At 42.2% G+C, this 25,189-nt stretch overlaps 1 protein-coding gene across 8 annotated transcripts in view; it reads left to right on the top strand.

Annotated features, from left to right (window-relative positions):
- Positions 1-25,189, top strand: part of HIVEP1 (HIVEP zinc finger 1) — a 133,532-nt gene that overhangs the window by 36,103 nt on the left and 72,240 nt on the right. For 3 of the 8 annotated variants that reach the window (XR_010610049.1, XM_065667343.1, XM_065667342.1), the window contains exons 1-2: positions 9,694-10,062; positions 10,175-10,216. The exons of 4 other annotated variants lie outside the window; for them this stretch is intronic. Coding sequence is in view for 3 of the 4 variants with exons in the window: in XM_065667343.1 (XP_065523415.1) it covers positions 10,023-10,062; positions 10,175-10,216 (82 nt within the window). In the remaining variant the exon portion in view is untranslated. Of the gene's footprint in view, positions 1-9,693; positions 10,063-10,174; positions 10,217-25,189 lie in introns of those variants that run through there. One more of the 8 variants, XM_065667349.1, reaches the window with a different exon arrangement.

Genomic DNA, 25,189 nt, shown 5'->3' with positions numbered 1-25,189 from the left:
CTTTGACATATACTTGTTGTTTCAAACTCCTTTCCATGTTCATGTTGTTGATTTTGTGTGTGTGTAAAGGAGCGTGCTGTGTGCGTGAGCACTCCCGGGAGGGATGTCAGCCATTTGTATTCCTGAGTCAGCAGAAGTTGCTGGAAAAAGGACAGTAAAGTGTAGTAACGGCTATGGCGAAAGCCACGGTTCGCATTGTGGTGTCTGATCCCGATTATGGGCATTAAGCCCCTACTGACAGCCACAATCCCCTTGTTTATGAATCTGTTTCTAGATGCTTTCTTTCGGAGAGTCACACAGCTGTGACTGCACCCTGGTTTGTTTCAATATTTCCTCATTAACCTTAAGGGAACTCTCTTAAAACCTGCTACCCAACACTGCTTCCATCTTCAGCACAAAAGGGGATGGTTTAACAGCTGTGCGTGAGGACTGGAGGCTAGGATGGATGTGAGAGCAGGAGGGAAGGGCACTCCATGGTGGCTGGAAAACCATCTCATCAAATATTTGTTGTATTAGTTTATAATATCTGACCCAGCTGCTACTGACTTGACCAAGGACTAAGACGAAATCATATAGGAATCTGGGAGCTTTATTTCTCCTTTGGTCTTTCACTTTGGGCTATTTTGAACCAAAACTTCAAAAATGGAATATTGATGAATTTAGCATTTTCCCCACTTACACAATGGTCTGGGTTAGGGTTTTGGGTTTTAAGAAACTGACCAGCTGAATCCACAATGTAGTACACTTAGTAACACTACAGTGCTTCTATCTTTGAACATGGCACCACTACAAAGGGACAGTCAGCTGTAGGACTGACCTGTGCTTCGTCTTTCAAGGTCTATACACCAGTGACTACATTATTTGCTGTTTAGCATGTTCTGCTCTTGGTGCTAAAATCTGAGTTGCACAATTTGCAGAAATGCTGAGTAACTGCTGTTTCCCTTTTATTTTGTTCTAAATCATTCAAAAATATGCTTATACAAAGCTGTGGGCACCCTACTGCATAATTAATACTACAACAAAACCACAGCAGCATTAAAATAATTAGTCAAAAAGGAGCTCTGCCTGTCTGCTACCTACAGAGAATATTCTGTCCTGCCTTTCTGTTGCTCTGGAAATGTAGGTCCAGGTCTTTCCAAACGCAGTTTAAAATAGATCCTGCTTTTGCTGAAGTCCCTCTGAGACTTAAGGAGGGGTATAACCAGCAGGAGCAAAAAGCTGACATGCCCCCAGAGAGCTCAGAGGAGACCACACCGAAAGAACCAATGTATGCAAGGGGAAATCAGGTATCTGCTCTCAGGAAACCAGAACCTGTACCTATCAGTTTTAATAGGTATGGTAGGGATTGAGATGTGGGATGAGCAGGGTGCAATAAAGCAAGTGTTGGGGTCATCCCTGTGAGTTACACAGCCACCATCTTTTCCTGAATTGTTTGCAAAAGAACTCAGCATGGCTCCTGATTGTGGCTGAATTGTGGACTTTTTTGGATTGGTACACTAAATACTTTTAATGCAGAAGTTGGAAGTTAACAGTGACTCCTTTGTGTAGCAGTCCTTTTTGAAGCAGAGCCCTGTATCTACAAGAAAACATTATGCAGAGGGATAAATCCTGCTTTTAAGTCTGTATTTTATATATATAAATGTCTTATGAATCTTTCAGCACAATATATGTTAACATGAATATCTACACATGAAAAGGTAATACGACTTCAAACTATTTTGTTGAATATGTAAGTATTCCTGTCCTTGTTTGCTTCCCTCCCTCTCCAAGTAATCAGCAGAAGACTTCAAGGCTTTGTCATTTCACTCCCTTCTCACAGTAATTTCAGTCCTCCTTGACTGCTGATACTTGGTTCTGTCTTAGCTGTTTGATACTGAAGTCTTTCATAAAGTTTTAACATCTGTATCCACTGGTCAGAAACTGTTTGGCTGCTTTTTTTGGAAGTCCCCCATCTTAATTTCTGTTACAACATTTCCTAAACCTTTTCACATGCTTTCTCAGATAGAAAACCAGTGGTGTTCTCAGCTGTGGCTGAAAACCCTGGTGCTGTAGCTGGGGCTACCCGCTGCTGTGACGTGGTGAGAAGCTCTTACCCAGGCTGGTCCAAGAACATCTGTAATGGTGATGGTCACCTCTCCTCAACCTACTTTGTAACTTGAGGCCAAGGGAACCACACAGGCCATGCAACTACAGCTATCTTTGGCCCTTCATGGGCTACATTGTCTCATGTCTTGCAATACTGTTGTTGGTTTTTAAAGACATCCTCTGGTGTTGGCAGCCTACCAGACTGCATTCTTCTAGTTGAGCCTCGAGGCTTATTCCACTGGAGCTCAAGAGAGATGTGCCTGCATTAGCTGTGTGCTGATGCTGTCAGTCAGTCAGGGGTGATGTGATGTAACAGGCTACTCCTGATCACATATTATGTGCCTGACTTAAGGCATATGATATGACTAGGAGCTGGCAGGTCCTAGTTCAGGAGAGCAATGTGTACTGCTGCTGCTGGGCAATGCAGTTGAAACCTCATCTGGGTGACAGTGAGATGAGGTACTATTTGCTGGTTGCCCACAGTAGAACCAAAGACAGTGATGCACCTAGTACTTGCAATGAAAGTACATGCCATTACTTTCTGGCATTTCTGTTTCCTTTAACTTTGTGCTCAGAGGGAGCCCAAACAGCCCCAAAGACTCCTACCTTGTTCGCCTTCATATGGAAGACACCTCTCTGTGGTCTGCGCAAGCAGAACACTTGCTGTAAGAAAGAACTTTGGTTTAGACCACCTCAGGAGCAAGCAGCATAGAAACCCATCCTGGAGAACCAGCATTAGCATAGGGTAAGCAGCTGTTCTCTTGACATCTTTCATGAATTAACTGGGAAGTTGTGTCATAAATACTTGTGGCTCTGATGGTCTCTGCAGAATACACTGTGTGACAGACAGCCATGCTTAGGGGTCTGTATTGTAGGATTGCATTGCGTCATATGGTTGATGATTTAGATGTAAATAATAATTGACACACGTTAGAATTTGAATGTCATTATGTGGAGGCTTTTAGACTTAGGCAAGTTAATTTGTTTTTATATAACACTGTAACATGCTTACTATCTTTGACAGTGAGCTTTCCCCCCTGATATATAGATAGCAGATAATAATAAGCAAGCAGACAGGGTTATGCAACAAGGGGATATTTTAATAATCTTGGTTTTAGAGAAGGCAGGCCAGAATGAGCCTTTTCGAAGCAATCTACTTCACCTGATACTTTGCTTGAACAGGCTGACAGCATCTGGGAAAAGAAAATAAGTGTTTGCTATTCCTGTTGTAGACTTCTTTCAATCACTACGACAGATGTTCCAAGCATGTTGTTCCTCTCTTAGCTTTTTTCAGTAGTAAAAATACTGTGGTCTAAATATAGTTTAAATTGGTTGAGGTACCTTGTCTGAATATGATGCAAAATTGCATTAGGCCTGGTTTAAATCGTAGTGTAACAGGACAAAACTATTGGAAAGACTATGTTTTTTTCAAACCCAGGTGGGAATTTTCATTTAATCATATTTAAAGTGGTTCCATGGTTCCAAGGAAGTGCTAATTTCTAGCGTATGTTGCAGTCTGATTTAGGATGAGCACTAGATAGTAGAGCGGACTCTTCTCCACTGTTTATTATTTGGAATGACCTTAGATAAAAATGGAATAAAACCTTAAGTAGCTCTCTTTTGCTGTATCTGCAGTGTTGTCTCTTTTGACAACTATATATCACACATCAGGAATACACACATTTTGTTTTCCTTTTTTTTTTTTTTTTTTTTTCAATTAAAAGAGAGCTTGGCTTTCAGGAACAGTTGAAGCGGCTGAGGTCAGAGAGAGAACAAATATGCACGCACAGTTTACCCATTTTCCCTTGTGGAATTTTGGAGGTGAGAAGACTATGGCCCTTATGACACTTCCCTCCTCCCCCTGTTCTCTCTGCCAGTAAGTTGCAGTTCAGAGCTTGTCTCTGTCATCTCTCCTGCTCACTCGCTCCTGGAGACCACTAGGAAATCTATCAGGATGATGCAGGCTGAGTTCTTTTAAGTGCATTGGTGGTAAATAGTTCCTCCTTTTTATTCTGCTCCCCCTGTATCTAGATAACTTGTTGCTGTTCATGAGACCCACTTTTGGTTGAGAGTGCAGCTGCCTGCCTAGAGTCAGATCACGGTGGTATGACAGTAACTCTACTGGTGTGTCCCTTACGATTACAAGTGTGTTTCCAGTCAGTGACATTGATCAGGGGAATGAATGCTCTTGTTTGGATACTGGCAAAAGGCTGAAGCTTTCTGCTCTTTTTGACACGTGTCCTGGCATCAGGACAGGTACACAGCTGAAGTTGCTAAATTGCAATGTCTGGGACAAGGTGCGCTTTCATTTCCAAAAATGATGAGTAGGGGCAACACAAGGACACAGTTCAAGGTTTATTTCACCACTTGGACTTTCACTCCAGAGGAATAGATTTGGACTTCAACTTTAGAAAATGGAGATCAACAGTTCGTAAGCTATTTTTGCTTCATTACTAGTTAATTTCTGGATAGACTGTTAAAACACTTCTGTAGGAAGGAGGTGTAGGGAAATAAAGGTGCTGTGATCTGTAGTCACTGATGACTGAAAACAGCTAGTATCCTTCATTTTGTGTCCCTTGTTGGGGGAAGAGAGAAGCTGGGTGGTAATTACATGCTGCCAGGTTGTTGCTGTGCATCAGGTGGCAGTAGAAACTGTCTCTTGAATGTCCCACTTCTGTGGGAAAACTCGCTCATAATTGGCTTGAGCATTCAATCTTAAGCCATCACAGGAGATGGCGGTTCACATGCATTTTGTCTTGAAGCCAGTTGGTCCCTGCTGTGATCTCACATAAGGAAGTGTTTTCTTCTAGGTTTGTTTTACAAATTTAGAATTAAGATCATTCACACTGATTTTTCTTTTTCTTTGGTTTCCAGCTTCTCTGCGCAGCAGTGATGATTGTAGTTATTTACTTAATCATTTTCTTCATGTTATTTGTGTTGATTTAGTGTCCGTAGGTATTTATGCTGTAAGAACAGTGGGAAAGGCTTTGAACATCTAATTTCTCCCGCTTTTTGCAGCATTATTGTTGTGATTAAGGAGAAGTCCTATAGCATTCACCCCAGGAAGTACTTTAGAAAGTTCATGGGTAATTCTACTACCCGTGGATAACTGAATGCACTTGTGGGTTTTTTTTTCAGCATGATCATGGCCTTCTCCTAATTGTTTTTATGATTTTTTTTTCTTTATAGAATCATAGAATAGTTAGAGTTGGAAAGAACCTTAAGATCATCTAGTCCCAACCCCCCTGCCATGGGCAGGGACACCTCACACTAAACCATATCACCCAAGGCTCTGTCCAACCTGGCCTTGAATACCATCAGGGATGGAGCATTCACAGCTTCCCTGGGCGACCCATTCCAGTGTCTCACCACCCTCACAGTAAAGAACTTCTTCCTTATATCCAATCTGAAATTCACCTGTTCAAGTTTTAATCCATTACCCCTTGTTCTGTCACTACAGTCCCTAATGAAGAGTCCCTCCCCACCATCCTTATAGGCCTCCTTCAGATACCAGAAGGCTGCTACGAGGTCTCCACTCAACCTTCTCTTCTCCAGGCTGAACAGCCCCAACTTTCTCAGCCTGTCTTCATACAGGAGGTGCACCAGTCCCCTCATCATCCTCGTGGCCCTCCTCTGGACTTGTTCCAACAGTTCTGTGTCCTTTTTATGTTGAGGACACCAGAACTGCACACAATGCTCCAAGTGAGGTCTCACGAGAGCAGAGTAGAGGAACAGGATCACCTCCTTCGACCTGCTGGTCACACTCCTTTTGATGCAGCCCAGGATACGGTTGGCTTTCTGGGCTGCGAGCGCACACTTGAAGCTGACTCATGTTCATTTTCTCATCAGCCAGTACCCCCAAGTCCTTCTCCACAGGGCTGCTCTGAATCTCTTCTTTGCCCAACCTGTAGCTGTGCCTGGGATTGCTCCAACCCAGGTGTAGGACCTTGTACTTGTCATGGTTAAACTTCATAAGGCTGGCATCAGCTCCCAAGCATGTCAGGGTCCCTCTGGATGGCATCCCTTCCCTCCAGCCTATCAACCGAACCACACAGCTTGGTGTCATTGGCAAACTTGCTGAGGGCACACTCAATCCCACTGTCCATGTCAGCGACAAAGATGCTGAACAAGACCGGTCCCATCACTGATCCCTGAGGGACACCACCCATTAATGGTCTCCAGCTGGACATTGAGCCATTGACCACAACTCTTTGCATGCAGCCATCCAGCCAGTTCTTTATCCACCGAGTGGTCCATCCATCAAACTGATGTTTCTCCAATTTAGAGACAAGGATGTCATGTTGGGACAGTGTGGAACGCTTTGCACATATCCAGATAGATGACATCAGCTGCTGTACCCCTGTCCATCAGTTCCGTAGCCCCATCATAGAAGGCCACCAAATTGGTCAGGCAGGATTTCCCCTTAGTGAAGCCATGCTGGCTGTCACCAAGCACCTTGTTGTTTTTCATGTGCCTTAGCATGCCATCCAGGAGAATGTGCTCCAAGATTTTGCCAGGCACAGAGGTGAGACTGACTGGTCTGTAATTCCCCGGGTCTTCCATTTTCCCCTTCTTGAAAATGGGGGTTATATTTCCCTTTTTCCAGTTGTCAGGAACTTCACCTGACTGCCATGATTTTTCAAATATGATGGCCAGTGGCTTAGCAACTTCATTCGCCAGCTCCTTCAGGACCCGTGGATGGATTTCATCAGGTCCCACAGACTTGTGTACGTTCAGGTTCTTAAGATGGTCTCGAACGAGGTCCTCTCCTACAGTGGGCCTAGGGTCTTCATTCTCACAGTCTCTGCGTCTGCCTTCCTTTCTATAGTGAAAGAAGATATTAACCTACTTCTAGGGTTGCTTTCCTGTTTGAAGAGCTCAGGGGTTTAGACTGGATATTAGGAAAAACTTCTTCACTGAAAGGGTTATCAGCTATTGGAACAGGCTGCCCACGGAAGTGGTTGAATCACTGTCCCTTGAAGTGTTCAGAAGGCATGTAGATGAGGCCCTTGGCGACATGGCTTAGTGCTGTTCTTGGCAGTCCTGAGGTAGCAGTTGGACTTGGTGATTTTAAATGTCTTTTCCAACCTCACTGATTCTATGATTGTATGAAAACTGTATGTTACGGAATTCAACCAAGACCCTGATTCTAGCTCTTGTAAAAGTCTGAATCTGGCATAAGCCATTTCTCAAGGTCCATTTTTCTGCATGCATAAATGAACCAGTAGTTTAGTACGTGAGGCAGAATATTCCTAAATGACAGCAAGGAGAAAGCTTTTCAGAAAGACCCACAACCCCTATTTCACTAGTTAGCCAGATTTCTTCCTTCAACAAGGAAATACAGTTTGTTTGTAAGAACTTGCCAGCGGAGAGCTCTTGGGAGAGCCAGTATGCTGTGGAACAGAAACTGAAGCAGTTGCTGACACGGTACCTCTCTGTTGAACATTAGTGAACTGTCACATTTATACATAAGGTTTGTGGCTTGTCAAAAGTTTCTCGGGGCATTAAGGGCTGGCAGTGTCATTCGTGCACTAGGGAAAGCCCTCTGCTTGTGGGTCTAACAGCGACCTAACTTGAACTGATAAGTAGCTGTTTAATCCACAACCTTTAGTAACTGAAATGTGTTCACCATCTACAGTGCTCTAAGGTTTGCATCAAAAGAGAACAGTGGATAAAGCATATGTATATATGCATTGCTCTGTGTGATCCTTTCTGGCTTGTAACAGCATATCAAGGGAATTCCAGACTTCAGGAGTAGCAGAGCAATCACTTTTCCATGTGCTCACTTTCATCCTCACGAAACATGCTGGTTCACAGGGATGCATGGTGGTGTGCAGCCCGTTGGTCTTAACGGAGAAAAAAAAAAAAAACAAAAAACCAAACCATGACAAATGTAAAGTTGGGTTTTATCCTCTTAATGTTAAATAAGATGGTTTTTATTTGCATTCTCCTGTTTAATTTGAAAGAAGACAGAGCAGGTATCAGAATATAATGAGGGTAATTCATTTTGTGGTTCACAGTGGCTAAGATTTAGAAGGAAAAAAAACCCAGACCTTAATCAGCACAGTACTTAAGGGCTCCCGCATAAGAATGTTATGCTTAACCTTCAGCAAAGGCTTATGGGCTGCCCTGAATAGTAATAGATTTAGGCACATGCTTAAGTGTTTTCCTGAAGGAAGACCTGAGTATCTTGGCAAGTGTTATATTGCAGCTTCATTTACCTTTATCATAAATCCCAGCACCAGGGGCAAACTTTTCTTTCATCTTTTGGCAGATAGCTGGGTGTATAGATTTTCCCACCTCCTGTTCTAAGCTATGGCTCCCTTGCTGCAATCTGATCAGCCAAGGCTGACCTTCAGGGGTGCTCCACATGGGCTGGGGGGCCTGCCCGCTTGGATCCGCTAGCAGGATCAAAGCCTGCACCTTGCCTTTCATCTGCCAGTTCTTTGCCTTCCGGGGTTAGTCATTTGGAGAAGTTTAAAGGCCTAGTTCAGTCAGTATTCTGCTGTGCCCGTTCACGGGAAGTAGGGCTGGGAACTGCGTGTTGGTGACTGGCTTGGCTGTAGTTTTTCGTGGTGGGAGATGGGATGGGAGTGGGTTAAATTGGCACCAGCTGACTGTTGCCTGGTTGTGGGAGACGAAAAAAGGGGGGGGGGGGAGGGGGAAACAAAAAAAGGAGGGGATAGGGGAAAAAATATAAAGGAAAGAGAAAAGGAAGGAAAAAGGGAAAAAGGGTGGGAAGGAAAAAAGTAAAGGAAAAGGGAGGGGGGAGGGAAAAAAGAAAAAAGGGGGAAACAAGAAGAAGAAAAAGAATAAAGAGGGGAAAAATGAAAAAAGGGGGAAAACAGAAAAGTTAAAAAGGGGGAAGGAGGGAAAGGAAAAAAGGAAAGGGGAAAGATAAGAAGAAGGGAAAAGGGGGAAGGAAAAAAGGTGAAATTGAAAAAAGGGGGATGGAAAAAAGGAAAAGGGAAGAAAGGAAAAAAGGGAGGGGAGGAAAAAAAGGAAAAAAAAAGGAAAAATGGGAAAGGACAAAGAGGAAAAAAGGATAAGAGGAGAAAGGTTGAAAAAAAAAAGAAAAAAAGGATATAAAAAAGAAAAGGGAAAGGGAAACATGGGGGGAAGGGAAAAAGGAAAAGAGAAAAAAAGGGGGGGGGGAATGAAAGGGGGAGGGGAAAGGAACCCCCCTCCCTCCCCAGCCAGCCCAATCCCCTCCCAAGCACGGAGCGCCCCCGCAGGCTCCTCCAGCCGCTCCCCAGGGTGGTGGTTGCGCGGGGTGCGGTGTGATCCGCGGGGGCCGCCGACCTTTCGGCGGGGCTGGGCGCGCGGCCCTTACGCAAGAGGCGGCCCGTCTTCCCCGTGGCTGCCGTTGCCATGGCGAGGTAGCGGGGGAGGATTCCTGAGATCCGTCAGCCGGGAAGAGGGAAGGAAGCAGGGAGGGAGGGAGGGAGGGGGAGATTACGTCTGAACCCGGCACTCCGCTGCGCCTGACGTGGTGCGGCGGGGTCGTCCAGGTGTCCCGGGGTTGATGAGGGGGGCGAGCTCCGCGGGCCTCGTTCGAAATCAAATAAAGATGTGCCGGGGGGGGGGGGTATGTGTGTGTGTCTCAGGGTAAGGTGCGCTTATGTGAGGGCAAGGCTGAAAACATACTACCCCGGCTCCAGGGAGGGGATCGGTGTGAGGTGTTGGGCTGGTGTCAGCAGATGCGCGTTCGTGGGTGCTTCTGGCTAAGATATAGTGTATATTTCACGTGCTAGAATGGGGGTCTCTTAATTTTCCTCTGCGTGTTTTATTGCTGCAGTTAGTTGTCACCCTAGTAATTGGAAGCTGTGTGTAGAAACGTACCCTGAAAACCTGCTTGCCCTGAGCAAGCAGCCGTTCTAAATGTTAGCCCTGCACTGACGTCTAGCCTAGGTCAGGTCGTTGGTAGATGAACATGAATGAAAGCAATGATGGAAGAAGGCACCAGTGTCTGCTTTGGTAAGTTTTCTTCCCGTTATATTTAATTATTAGTGATTTATTCCATCTCTTTATAGCAGAATGGGAGCATTTCCCACTGGTGTGTCACCAATGAGGTCTTTTTGTGCTTTAGAACCTTTTGCTCCTCTTTGGCTGCCTGAAGTCCTAGAAGCAGGTGAGAGTTTATTGACTCCTGTCACTGCGACCTCTTCTTCTGTTGCCACAAGGGTCTCATTAGTGCAGGCAAAAACTTCATAAATGCTGATGTTAGGATTTAAGTTTGGAAAAGATGGTGGATTGTCTGGAGGAAAGTATGAAAAACACCGTGCTACAAAGTAGTATATTGTAAACATCTTTCTTAAGAGAACAGACCCCACCTGGGTTAACAGTAATGTTCATTGCCAGAAAACAAATGCGTGCAGGGGAAAAAAAAAATCTAAGTAAATTTAACATTCTAAAACTGTTTTACAGCCGTGGGATAAGAAATGTGTTAGGATGTAAGAAAGTACGCTACTGGGAAATGAGCTTGCATTACACCCACAGAGCATTTACTGTACATTAGTTATAACCCTGTTGTTTTTGTTGTCTGCAATTAATTGAGTAATTTCTTCCATGACTGAAACTGCAGGTTAAGCGTGTTTGCTTTGAAAGACAGTCTTCTAAATCGAGACGGCTTTTGCACTTACCATATTAACAAGCTCTCGCAAAGTATATTTTGTGCACTACGGTTATGAATTCCTGAAAGGTGTCGGTGGGGGTTAATTCACTGTTACATAAACAGCTAATAACAGCATTTCAGTGTACGGGAACTGCTCTAAAATAGTTATTAGCTTGCAGGCTATTACCAGAGAAAAGGCTCTGTTTGGTCTACATGAATCAAGGCATTTTGCTTTTGCAATTATTATTAGTATGAAAAAGATAAAAACGGACTATAAGAACTTGAAGGAGTTGAAGCAAGGACGCTGTAGTAGAAATAGGCAAAGACTAACCTGTCATGTAGCTTTAGTATTAGTTTTACAGCTGTAAATGTACTGTAATGTACAGTATCTTTTATCTCCCAGTTCTATTGGCAGGAGTAACCCAACAAAATAACAACCAAAACAGTTTTCCAAAAGTAGGCTATTTTTTGTGTGAAGACATTTGAGAAGAGCATTTAACTAGCGAAACATATCTGCTACCTGTGTGCTTGCATGGATATTCTAGTAAAAAATGCAGAAGTTAGAGCTGGCAATGCCTAAAGCTGAATAATAATACATTTGTACCAAACTGTGCAGGCACAGGGGCAGCAGCACAGGGAGCCAGGAGGTGGGTTATGCAGCAGGGTCGTGCAGTGGTTCAGCACTCTCTAGGCAGTGCAGGAAGGAGCTGAGAAGCAGCTATCAAGGGACCAGGGATGCCTGCCTGTGCCTGGAGGGTGGCAGGTGGGCCTACAGCCATTGAAACTTCCCATCAGGAATTTGCTATATGCTTCCATTGTCGGAGTGTTTATTTAGCAAAGTAGGCCTGCTACCTGTTGAAGGAGCCTGCAGAATTGACATGTCTTCTTTGGGTATGAGCAACTGTTGTTTGCTCAGGCAACTTGAAGTGTTTGGGTATGAGAACTTTGCTTGAGTTTAGACACCCAGGGTTGCCCCCAAACTAACTTACAGCTGTCCTTTCCAGGAACTGGAAATACTGCTTCAGCTGCATTTCTAGAAGTGTACAGCAAGGGTCTTTTTTGTGTAATTCATCTCTCTCTTTCATATATGTCTGATGTTTGTTAATATTGAGAACTACTTTCCAAGAGATAAAGTAACTTATGTTTTGGTTGTTTGAGCTTGAGGGATTTGACTCTTGTTTATTTTAAAATGCTGTATTGTTCTGCATCACCAGCAGTTATTTATTTAGGCTTGTAAAGCAAACACATGACTTCGCATTAACCTTTCTTCCCCTTCTGTCTCCCCTGACCCCAGAGTAGTTCAGCCTGAAACTTGATAGGTTAGTCGCAGTTACCCTGGCAAATTTATAAACAAATGAAGATGGATGAAGCTTAACCTTACAATCATTTTGGATTGGCTGGGCATGTGCAGCTGAAAGCATTAATTGCTGCTGTTTTGGCAGTTACCTTTGACAGTGTAGGGTTTCAGTAAATGCTTCCTTCTTGAAGGGGATGAGACATGCCCTGTTGTCTGCTTCACTTCTGGAGCCTTTCTGAAGCTCGCTGGATTCTTGAGTAGTTTTTATCAGTGTTGTGTAGATACACCTTTCTGATATTTTCACTTCCCTGACGTGGAACTAGTGTCAGCTTATCTCAGTATCTTTATTTCTGTATATGTATGCTTGTCACAGGGAATTAAGTATTTGTGCACTGCTTGAAAATGGTAGACCTTTACTACAGTCAATATAATTATAATGGAATTAATGACATTTTAAATTAAGAAGAATATTTGCTCATTTGTCTGTTATGTACTGTGATTTGATTATAAATCCCAGCAGTGCCGATGGCCCTGGAGATGGTAGATGACAGGACACAGTATGTACCAGAGGATCAGCTATTAATATTGGTTCATCCAGTCCTGGCTTGTGTTGTGAAAAGACAGTGAGAAGGAGCCTATAACTCAGCTGTGGAATTTATTTAGAAGGAGGCTTCAGAAGAAGACCCAAGCACAAATCTTTACTTAAATATATTTGGAAATGCTTTTCTGGTATTAAATTTGACTGTGTAAGTTTGTGTAGCATGTTTTACCTGATCCTAAACCTTTGCGAGTTGTCTTTCTTCTGGAAAGAGAAGAAGTGGGTAGTAGAAGGAGATTGAGAAGCAGGAATGAAGCTTTTGGGTCTTAACAAAGATCATTCTGCCAGCTCAGCCAGAGGGGAAATGTCAGGTGGGAGGCTGAGCATGGGTTTCTTTTGGTGTTAAGAGTCCGTTTGAGACGCTGTATGGCGGGTGCACCAGCCTATTTCGGTCTTTACTGTTTGGATATTGTATGTTCTAAAGTGTATGGTTACAAACCAGTTCATGCTGAGCACAGTAAGATTTTGTTCTGGTTAAACATTTGTGCTTTATTGTAGATCTTTATTGTGATTTCAAGATAAATATCAGGTTTTTATTACTTTGTAATAAGTTTTATCTCTAAGGATCGTTTTCCAAAAGATCGAAACAGGCTGTTACCTCACCTCAGAGTTATGAGTGTGATATTCAGGAGTACTTGGAAGTTGAGTTAGATGAATGCTGTTTTAATTGGCAGGATTTTACCATCAGCTTCCATGGGAAAATTAGTTAAAACTGTCACCAGCATCATAGTGCGTTTGAAAACTCTCAACCATATTATGAAGACTTTTTTACTTTGGAATTAATTGCTACAAGTTGGAAGATGAGGCTACTTTCTAACTACCCTAATTTCACATTGTCCATATGATAATTAGTTTACACTGTGTTTAGGAGACACAGACAGAAGTCAGGTGTGTTTTTGCACAAGGGTTTAGGCAGCTAGCTTTATGTGTGCCCAGCCTGAGGCAGTTTAATAGGGTCTGGTTTTCAGAAAGTCGTTTGCTGAACACCAAGGCTGGTTTAAGAGAACTGTGGTTGGGTGCTTGACTTTGGAAGTCATTGGTCTGACTGTTAATAGAACCTGTCAGAATGTGTAAGGCCAGGAGGAGTCTGTGTCCCCACCTTGTATGCAGTTAGTAGTGTGTGATGAAATAGCAACAAATCAAGATGCCTTCAAATTTCTGTGTGCCATTGGAAAAGGCATTGAAAATGAGAAGATGTGTGCAGGAGGGCATCTAAGGGGTTAATTCAAGAGTATGTTTTATGGAAGTAGTTGGCAAGAAACTATCTACATTTCTCTGTAAGTCCTCATGTGTGCAGCAACTATGTTCCTTGGGAATATAAATTATCTTTCCAGTAAATCCTTGGAGCACAGAAACATTTTGCGGACTGGAGCTAAGGCACCCAAAAAGGTTGTGGTGGGCACTGGTACTGAACTTATATATCTCATCACAAGTTCCTTAACCCTGAGACCTGACTTTCCCCATCTCCCCATAAGCAATCCCCTGGGGCATTTTACCCTCACCTCCCCACCAGCATCCCACTTACTGTCTTCTGCTTCTCATCACTTGAGCCATGCCGTCAGAAACAAGCATCATTTCGCTTTCCTGAAGAAGAGAGAATTTTATGCTGCTGGTAGGTGACTTGCTACCTGCTTTTTTATTGCTCTGTGCCTGGATGCTTTCCAAGACAGCTAGTCCTCACTTTCATCTACGCCCTGGGATTCCAGAGGAGCGATGGAGAAGCAAACGTTTGTGTGAGATTTGGCTGGTTTGCAGAGTCGTCTGCCACAGGGGAATGGAAGTCATAACAAGGGAGTTCCCACAAATAGGTGGATGTTGTGGGGCTGTTCGAGGAAGTTTTGGTTTCCTAATAAAATCGTAAGATGAAATTCTTATTCTCTTAAAATCCTTGGGACCTTTATAGTCAGCCTGTGAGCACAATCTGAATTTCAGTGAAGAACTACGGGGTTTTCTGGGTTAACCATTTTCTTAAGTTTAGGCTTTCCATTGCTCTGGAAATGTTTAAATTCTGAGGTCTGGCTCTTCATCCAGTGTCCTCTGTTGGTAGCATATTAGTAGGGGAGTCAAATGCTCACCTGAGTTTGGAGCATGTGGTTGGGAAGGCATTTCAGCTTCATCTAATTTATTCCATCCAACAGAGAGATTTTCATCTGTGTGTTCCTGTAGACCACTGTAAGGGAACAGGTGTGTATATATAACAAAGGCCAGCTCTTTGAAATCCTTAAGTTGCAGCTTTGTGATGGATACAGTGGTGTTTGTTCAAAAAGCAAAACACATCCCTGTTGAAATTCACAGAACCACAGAATGGTTTAAAGCTCATCTGGTTCCACCGCTTTGCCATGGGCAGGGACACCTTCCACTAGACCAGGTTACTCCAAGCCCCGTCCAGCCTGGCCTTTAACACTGCCGGGGTGGGACAGCCACATCTTCTCTGGGCAGCCTGTGCCAGTGCCTCACCACCCTCACAGTAAAGAATTTATTCCTAATATCTAATCTACATCTCCTCTCTTTCAGTTTGAAGCCATTTCCCCTTGTCCTGTCACTACACGCCCTTGTAAAAAGCCCCTCTCCAAATTTCTTGTGGGCCCCCTTCAGGTATTGGAAGGCTTTTATAAGGTCTCCCTGGAGCCTTTTCTTCTCTAGGCCAAACAAGCCCAACTCTCTCAGCCTGTTTTCACGGGAGATGTGCTTCTGCCCTCTGACCATCTGCATAGTCCTCCTCTAGATGCGTTCGAGCAGCTCCACGTCCCTCGTGTTGGGAACTCCAGAGCTAAACACAGTACTGCAGGTCAGGTTTCACAAGAGCAGAGTAGAGGGGCAGGATCACCTCCTTCACCCTGCTGGTCACGCTCCTTTTGATGCAGCCCAGGATACGGTTGGTTTTGTGGGCTGCGAGTGCACACTGAAGCCAGCTCATGTTGAGCTTCTCATCAACCAGCATCCCCAAGTCCTTCTCTTCAGGGCTGCTCTCAATCCATTCTTCCACCCGGTTTGTATTTGTGCTTGAGATTGCCCCGACCCAGGTGCAGGACCTTGCACAACTCCGTGAAGTTCTTATGGGCCCACCTCTCAATGATAGTTTCAAAATGAGTCCTCTGAGTGACAGTAAATTAATTCATCGATTTGAGTGAACAGTAGATAATAAATCCACACTTCATAAGTGTGTGCAAAGCCATTCCTTGTGGATATGTCAGATGAAGTTCAGAGTAGCTTTGTACTCTATTCAAACATCCGCATCTAAAGCTTATTGAAATTAGATTCATACGTCATTCTTGACATTACTTTTAGAAGTGTGCCTTTTGTTTTCCTTTATAACTTGTATTTCATGTGAAAAAGCAACAAAAACTGAAATGTCAGAAAACATGAAACTTGTCATATTTATGTAATTTTTCTGAAGTGAAATGTGTATTAAATTGGAGCTTCATTGTTACATTTTTTAAATACTTTTCTGAATTTAACTTTTCAAAGTCTGCATGGCTTTCCTTAGTGTAACTTAATAAAAAAAGAATTACAGCTTTGGGTAAAAGTGCTTTTGTTTTGTTTGGTTGGTTTTGGGTGGTTTTCTTTCAAGCAAAGATGAAATTGACCGTTCTAGAAAATATTTTATGATGTAAAACTTGCTTAAACTTCATCCTTTCCAGAAACACTTTAGATTTTGGTAATGAACTTTCTGAAAGAAAATGTGTTGTTTTTTTTGGCAGAATCCCTCTGGCAACATCCTCCTGACATCAGCATAGGAACCTACAGGTTTCCTGGGGAAGCTAGGCGTCAGCCTGACGTAGGCCATTTTAAGCTATAGAAAATTTATCAACTACTACAGCCAAAACAATGCCAGCCATGCCCTTTGGTAATATTAAGAGTGGGGAAAATGGCCAGTAGAGCATTAAATAAAACTTAATTTAGGGTTTCAAAACACAGGAATATCTTAATTAGAGTCCCAGTGCTGACTCCGGTGTTAATGTGGCTCTGTGCACCTTAACAGTGCATTTCCCAACCATGATGTGTTTCAGTTTATGTTGCTCTAATTTTATGGATATGCATTTCTTGTTCTGGGGATAATTGTGAGGATAATGTGCCATGTAATGCATTTCAATCTGCAGTACTAGCATATAATGTCAACCTGATTTGTTAAAACCTAGTTTTTATGTGGGGCATTTTAAAGGGCAGTATATGGTTTGATATGCTCCAGCCGCTTCTTGTTACATAGGATTTGCAGTATAATGCTTAAAGCCCCTTTGATAATACAGCACAAAGATTCTTACTGGCTTGTGCAAGGTATTCCCAAAATGTGTTAACTAGAGTGGTTTACTGCAGCCTTCTGGTTTTCTTTGGCATTATGCCTTAAGAAAGCTTTACTCTTGCACTCTTTGGTTTCAAGTCTTCGTTCTTAAACATAAAATAATCATGATATTTTTATAAGGCAAATATTTGTAAATTAATATGGCCAGCCATCTCAAATCTGAACTAGAAGTGAAATTTTGCAAATAAAATCTTGGCTTGCTTTGCAAACCAAATTCAGGTCTTTTTATGAGATGGGAGGCATCATTTCCCACTGCGTATCTTCAGCAGTCAACAGTGTAACAGCAGTTTGATTGGTTATTTACTTTTTATTTTCTTTCCCACTGGTCTTATGTCAACAGCATTCAGCAGAGTGTGTAGCATGGTTATTTTTAATGTATCTTTACTGGCTGTATAGATCAAAACGTGAACAGTTTTATGGAGGTTGCAATTTTACATCCTGGCAACTTATTTATTCTTGTTCCTATTAAAAGGTTTAGTTTTCCTCAGAAAATTTAACCTTTCTCTTCCACTTGAAATAATGACAAGGACAAATATTCGTCAACATCCCTTTAACCTGCTGGTTTAACTGCTCCTTCAGTATCTCGGAGGTCTGAAAAACCATTTCTGCCCCTTCCCGCAGCCAGAGGAGTGCCCAGTGCTGGGAATGCCTCTGTCTGCCCTTGTCTCTGCAGTTGCTGGGGTATCCCCGCCGGCTCAGAGGGCCACCAGGAGAGCTTCCCTTCCCCTGCAAAGCCCCTAGTGGTTGAGGGTGCATGGCGAAGAGCAGGCAACCTGCCTGCATCTTCCATTCTCCTAATGTGACACTGTGTCGTACCAGACCTGTCAGCTGTAGCAAGGTGTAACGTAGCAATGAAGCAAGGGAATTTTACAGTGCCTTCAGACACAGTATGGTTGTGAAGTTCCACCATGTTGCTTTATATAAAATAATTTTAAATAGTGTCTTGGGTGAAGGAGTGAATGATACCTGAACAGCTGTAATGTCTTTGTCAGGCCGTTTAGGACCTCGAGCAGAAGGATGGATTTTGAGAATCTGTAATGCTTGTGAAATAGAATCAGTATTTTTTTTAATAGTATATTTAAGCTAAAACTTCTTTCGAGAAGGGAACTTACTTTCCTCCCACCCCCACCCTTTTATATGTGTCCAGCACACTGCTTAGTAAACAGGGCCCTGATCCTTCCCTTGCAGTCTGTAATAACACCAGTGATTTCCCCATGTCACCTTCAGACCTGTGTCAGCATTGGAGTGATTTGCATTCCTGCTTTTAACTACACTGGTTGCCCATTTTTACTTACGGGTGATCAAAGATCTCTGTCACCGTTTGCCTGGCAGAGACCTGCTGATGATGGATGTGACTGGTGTCTTCATACATGTTCGTGCTGTGCCTTTTGCCGAATGTGTGCCCAATGGGAAGGTTTCCACGGTTTTCAAATGGCCTTTATCTGCAGACTTATTCAGGAGGATGAAGGTATTTTAAAGAAACTGTGGCAAGTACAAATCCTATAATAAGGCTCTCCTAGTCTGTGCTTGTGCTGCTGACAGATCTGTATTTGACTTCACTGATGGCTATTCAGATGCAGAGTTTGATTTTCTAAATCTTGCTGCAACTGAGTGTGCCTTGGTTGCAGGCATCTCCCCGCGCATTGTCTTGTTGCCTTTTCATGCGCAAATGCTCCCTTAATTGTTTGTATCCTGCTCTTTGCCACGGTCTTTCTCTTGTAAAACAAGTTAAAGGGTTTTGTTAAGGAAGAGCACAGTCAAATATTAGGTGCTGTGAAAATGCAGAAAGGGCATTTGTTTCGGGTGGTGGAGCTTGCTGGGTAGGTGGCTGTCTTGTGTGGCTGTGGGAGGAATGCTCAGCAGATACTTGATGACCTGCAGTAGGAGGAAGAAGTTGCACAGGTGAAAATGGAGGAGGTTCTTGTGAATGTCGAGGTCTCTTGCAAGTCTGGAGCTCAGCTCAGCCTACGTTCCTGTACAGAGATGCGCTGCCAAAAGATTAATACCTACTTTATTGGGATACTAAGGGTCTTGGTGCACCACATTCAGAGCGCTTCTGTGGCTTTGCTTGCAAACCTAAGTTTGGAACTGAAAAAAGATGTTCCATCTAGAAACTAATTTTTCTTTAATAAAAAGGGGAAAAAAAAACCACAACCAACCAACAAACCAACCCTTGGAGTGCCCTGGGTGTGTTGGGTAATTGTGTACTCAAGAAATGCAGTTACATAAGTGAAGACACTCCTGTCAGCCTTGCCTGCCAGGAAGGCAGGCGCTGCAGCGAATCCACTCACTACAGAACTCCAGTCGGTGCGAAAGGGGAGAAGCTTTATCCTGTGTGCTGTATTTATTCCCGGAGAGAAGTTATCTTTGGCACATACGTTTGGCACCAGTTTTTGTCCTGTGGAGCTGCTTTTTCTTGTTGGTGTTGTGGGTAGAAGTTTCCTTTTCCGACGTGGAAGGGAAGAGGTGGGTATTTTCCATAGTTCATCACAAGGTTTTGTCACTACTGGTTGAAAAAGTCCAGCTGAGTGCCTTCAGGAAGCAGGATTTGAGTCAGAAGCAAAGTCCTGGGCAGCAGCTTAGGTGGCTTGTTTGATAGGGGAGAGGAAAGATGGGAAGGGGTGTGGAGGCATCATGCAGCAGACCGCGGTGTGTAGGACATTAGTCCTAAACAGTGGACAGTGATGTCTAGATCTACCTTTCACGCTTAACCAGTGTGCCTTTAGGGGGGGAGTTTTAAAAGGAGGATGCTTTCTGGGCAAAACGAGGATATTCTGCATTTATTAAGTATGCACATTCTCAGTTAAGGTGGTTTATGAAATGTCTGAACAGGCCTTACTATTTGCTTACATTGCTTATGGAACAAATCATAGAATCATAGAATAGTTAGGGCTGGAAATGTCAAAATTAAATGCGTATAAAGCTGTATTTCATAAATTTATTTCAAATATAATTTGATCTTACTGTGAAAGCCATTCGTGAGTTAAGTTTGGGATGTGCAGCACAACGGCAAAGGTATTTAGATATTTATGCTTAATTTAGAAAAGTAACCTTTCAGAGCAAAACTGTGCTTGTCAGAAATATCCTGATGAATTAATTTCTTGTGATGCCAATGTGTTGACTTTTGAGAGCAACCTTATAGATAATGAGGTTTATTTTTATCTTAGATCTGATTGTAGTGCCTCTTGCAAATCAAGGCACTTTTACTGGCTTTTGTGGTTATAAACACATAGCAAAATTTGGAACAAAAAAAAAAAAAAACCCGAAAAATCCCAAACCAACCCAAATCTGTGACTAGCATGGATACCTGGACTTCTAAAAAAATACTGCAGTTGTAAGATCAGTATCCCCTTTTACCAGCACCCCCCAACCCTCCCCAACCACCTTTGTAATACTATCTAGAAATACTTTTATTCTGATTTTGAATGGTCTTCCAGGAACTGTGTTGCATGTGGTAGCAATGTTGTCTTGCATTAGAAAACACTAACTTTGTTTCAACAGGCTAAGGCAATTGACTTTAAATTTGTAAGAATCTGCAAGGAATTTGAAAGCAACTTTAGTACTTCTTGAAGGTTTCTGACTGCTTAAATTGATTTATGTTTAGAACCTAATCTTGCTCACTTTAACAAAAGCTGGCAACTTCAGTAGGTTTATTTGTGCAGATAGAGTGAGAAAGATTCAGCTATTGATATAAATACTTTAGCTTTCTGGTTTCTGAGAACTATTTTCTTACTGTTAATTATGCATCCTTAAAAATGTGTACATTCATATGCATATGTAGAGGCAGAGATGGCAGTTAGTTTGCAAACTATTGAGCTTTGTTTTGCCTATCAGTGTCTTTAATTTTAGTTTGACTCAGAACAATCTCCAAAACGTTAAGATAGGCTCAGATCAAGAGAGTTACGAGTCGGGTCACAAACATTGTCACATGTAGCATCATATACTGGATATAGGTGACTTACTGGAACATCAGTAAATTACATTAAAAATTAAAAGTCATTGCTGGGTTGGTTCACATAGTCCTTTGAGGTTTGTTTGGGCAGGAATAGATGGCTAAACAGGAGGTTTGTGTTCTTGTGAGCCATCAGAGGCTGTCAGGACTCAGGGCAGATAGTGGGCTCAGCATGGATGGGCTTGTGGAAGCTAAGATACTGCAAAACAAAAATCCTTTTCCAGGCTTGAATTCAAGTAATCGAAATGGTTTTAGATGGACTAGTGCCAACTTCTAAGCAAACAGCTTGCAAGTTTAAAAGTCTGTGTTGTTTAAAAGAAATATTAAAGGGTCAGTGGTCAGGTATGCTTGTGACTAGAACTGAAGTGTCTATATTGGCAAACAAGAATCTGAGTTCATCTAAGAGGTTGCAGTCTGAGTGAAGTGCAATGGTAAAGCTAAAATGCATGATAAAACTTCATGTTTTTAACCTAATTGTTAAATTTTAGGAGTATTTTAATGTTCTTGTGTTAGAAATGTCATCTTAACCATTTGGGTTGAGTATTGCATTTGCTGAAAATATGTTTAGCTTGGAGTTGCTGTTGAAAATAGAAAAGGCTCTATTGCTGTTTGGGTTGCTGTGTTTTTGCTGGAGTCGGTGGGCAGCGGCTTAACAGTCATATTTTGGTGTTTACTGTCAGGTCACTCTGAACTAGGCTCAGCTGGGTTTTTTTGGTAATATTCCAATATTACTCCGACTTTACAATGGCAAGCTTACTGTAAACCTGTGGCGATCTCCATTTGGGTGGTAGTTTCTTAGAACAGCTTTAGTTATTGTTGGAATAGTGGCAAGTTTAAAGGGTATTGCATGCATGTAATGGTGTTTCATCTCAATCAAAACAAAAAGGGTGTCAGTTTCTAAAGCAATCAGAATTATTTTTAACTCTTTCCTCATTTCTTTAAAACAAATCCAGAGTGATTCATCAGCATCCTGTCTCGAAGTGGCCCTTGGAAAGTGTTTCAGGGGGAGATTAACAAGTGGTTCAGTGGGTGATTTTGCAAGAACCAGGTGTGGACTGTGGTGTTTTGTTCTGTGGGTTTTTTTAACCTTTCATGCAGTGCAATTAGTAGCCGGGTGGTGTTCTGAAAATCACATTTGATCTCTAACAAGAACGTTATCTGTTCGCCCTTGCCAGGGTGTGTTGTTCTTAATAAAGTGGGTGTTGAGATTCCCCAGTACAGAGCTTCAGTATTTCATGACAAAAGCCCAAGAGCTAATATCTCATTGTGTTTAAAAGGGTTTCTCATTTGTCTTTTCAAACAGAATTGATCAATGAACTCATTTGCAGTGGGAAAGCTAGATCTCAAACACATGCATTTTAAATACCTGCCTGAAAGCAGGGAGGAAATGAGAGCTGAGATAAATTGATAAAACTGGTGAGAAGTTCAGCTCCTAAGACCTACATCTTGATATTACAAGTAAGAGTTATGAGGTTTCAGTTTGGTCTTCTTTTCCAGTAATGCTCAGTTTGACCTTCCTTGTAACATTTATTATCTAATATACCCCTATTATGTCAAATATTTTCCGCCTCCCTCTAAATTAAACTGCTGTGATCTTTTCAACTCTTCTTATACAGGATCATCCATAGGCTCCTAAGTGCTAGTATTCTTCTTTGAACTTTTTCTATTTCTAAAATAGTTGTATTGTTATTGTCTGTATTTTTCCTGAAGCAGCCAGTGTTTTATCTCCAAATACCACCTCCTCCCACAAAGAATTAAATAAATCAGCAGTGTCCAGGAATTAATCCTGTGCAGAGAGAGTCGTTGAGACCTGTAGGTCAGTTTCACAGTGCCACACACCAACAGGTCAAAAATTGAATGTATGAGTAGTTAAAACAGATACAGGGATTCGACCTGTTTACTTCTTTATGCATGTCAGTGCTTTGATTATGGCTTTTTGTCTTAGTATACTTGTTGTAACATGGTATTCCATGTACAAACACTTTTCCATAGTCCACAATTGAGGCCGCTAACTACTGTTTGGGTTGAATTGCTCTAGCTGTCCTAGAAGGTGACTCCTAAGGTGTCTTATGATAGACTAGTTAACCTGTGAATTAAGCCAGGAACTTAAACTGTTTACGTGCTCTAAACTATATCCTGATAATAATTTTGAAATGTCATCTGTTTTTCCAGATTTCAATCCCAATTTTTCCAGGGTTTTTCATCGAGTGCCATTGGGTTTCTCCCAGCTTTTGGGCTGAATTGGGCATAGCAATTTCCAAATCATTTGTTTACTGTAGCAGGTAAGGTAATGAAATTGCAGCCACCAAAATCTTCAAAATTACCTACTAGGAGTGTGAGAGTGTAAATTTGACCCACTCGATAAGTGGCAATTGAGGTCAGATTCTGTTGCTGAATCATGACTTGAGTTGTTAATGTATACTTGTCGAGTATTTAATCTGAATGAAACTTAATCGCTGGAAGTTCTTGAAAATGAAAACAGTCACAGTTTAAAACAGTTGGAAGTATTTACTAAATTGGTTAAAACAAACGAGAACTAAGGTATTTGAACACGTGAACTGTAAACTTGATTTGAACAGTGGGTGTTATAGTTGGCTTTTGGGTTTTGGTTGGGTTTTGGTGGGGTTTTTTTAAATATTATATGTTTACAATTTATTCTAAAGCATGAAGCCAAAAGCCAGGGACCTGACTACCTATAAAAATTTGATTATTCTTGCCTCAGGATTAACCTGAGGTTGCTTGGTTTGTAATTATGAATTGTAGCTACAGAAAATGAGAAGCAAGACAGAAAGACTGCTGAAGATAGGAAAGCATCAGGTCATATGCTGTAAGAGTATATATTTTAATTAAATTTTATCACCAATAAAATATTGTCCAATGTTTATTTACAAGGAAAAAGAAACAGGAAATCATGCATTGAGTATTTTCCTACTTGCTCTGATTTCTCCTAAGTAGAGTCCTCAAAGCATGAACTGATCTATCTTCTCAGGAAAGAGAAAGCAAAAGGAGAAGAAAATAATTTCAGTGCATCATTTTTACAGCACAGACACTTTATTTGCTTTGCTGTACTTCATCATTTTATGGATTTCAGTTACTTCATCATTTTCTTCTCTGCCACTCTCCCCCATTTTTTTTTCCTGCCTGTCTCCTTTCCTTCACCCATTTCAGCATGGAGCAAAACATTTGCCTTTGTATTTAAGAACCACAAAGAGAGATAAATGCTCTCCGAGTTCTGTGCACAACCTGAGGTCTTCCCCAAGTCTGAGGCATCAAAGGCCTTTGACCTACTGCAGTTTACTTGGGGAATACCAGATATGTATATTTGGTGGATGCACGCCTTGTCCTACCACTCACAGCCTTAAATATCAGCACCGGGTGAATCTGGTGGCAGAAGAGGAGAGTAGGAAGGTCTTGCTGATGTGATTCTTGGCATAGGAGGGGTTGTCAAGAGAGGAAACCTGAGAGAGCTTGAGGAGCACTGAGCCCAGCCTTGCTCCTGTTCTTTATGCGCTGCAAAATCCAGTCATTCCAAGAGTTCTGTGAGCTGGTTTATAACAACGGTCAAAGTAAATTTGGAGATGTAAGCATTAGAGAGAAGTGTAAGTATTTGGAGAACAGAAAGTATTAGGGAAGCAGCGCTTGTTCCTTGGCAGCCAATCAGTGATGATTTGTCAAGAAAGTCCAAGGAAGGAGCACCCAGAGGCAGAAAGTGAGATCTGCCACTGGCTGCCTTTCTGCTCCCCAGGCAGGTGCCCTGCTACATCACTACAAGCCTGGCTCAGCTGTAAGCATCAGTGAAAAGTGATGCATCATTTAATCTTTTAGGTTGGAAAATACCTTTAAGAGTATCAAGTCCAATCATAAATCTCTGTCTTCCATTGCAGGATGCCATCAGAAGAAAGTGTGAGATTTGCAGCTGTGGGCTGGTGGTGTCTCTTCCCCAAACACCTTTTCTTTTTCCTTGTGTAATGCCCTTCAGTGTTTATTAGGTTTGGTTGAAACCAGACCTGGTGTTCAGTAGGGCTTTGGTGAGAGCTGACTAAACCTTCCTTCAACACAACTCTTGGTGCCTGTCAGGGTAACTTGGTGGCTTACTAGCCAGTGTGAACCTCCTCAGAGAAGAGACGTTAAAGAGCATGAGAGGTTGTCCAGTTGGCCTCATTCTCTCCGCTTTCCCTTCTTTGTGCATGCAAAGTTTCCAGTGTTGTTTTTCTTCTATTAACCATGCAAAAATTTTGTCTTGGTTACCCTTTCTCTGGCTGGAAATATGGAAACTTTGAGCAGAAATTTATTTTAGCTGAGCTGTAAGAAAAAAAAAAAAAATTGAGAAAAAAACTTCTGTA

The sequence above is a fragment of the Lathamus discolor genome, chromosome 2 (assembly GCF_037157495.1).
Source record: "Lathamus discolor isolate bLatDis1 chromosome 2, bLatDis1.hap1, whole genome shotgun sequence".
In the NCBI taxonomy this organism is placed as follows: domain Eukaryota; kingdom Metazoa; phylum Chordata; class Aves; order Psittaciformes; family Psittacidae; genus Lathamus; species Lathamus discolor.
Note: the sequence above shows the minus strand (reverse complement) of the source record. Positions and strands in the feature narration are given on the sequence as shown.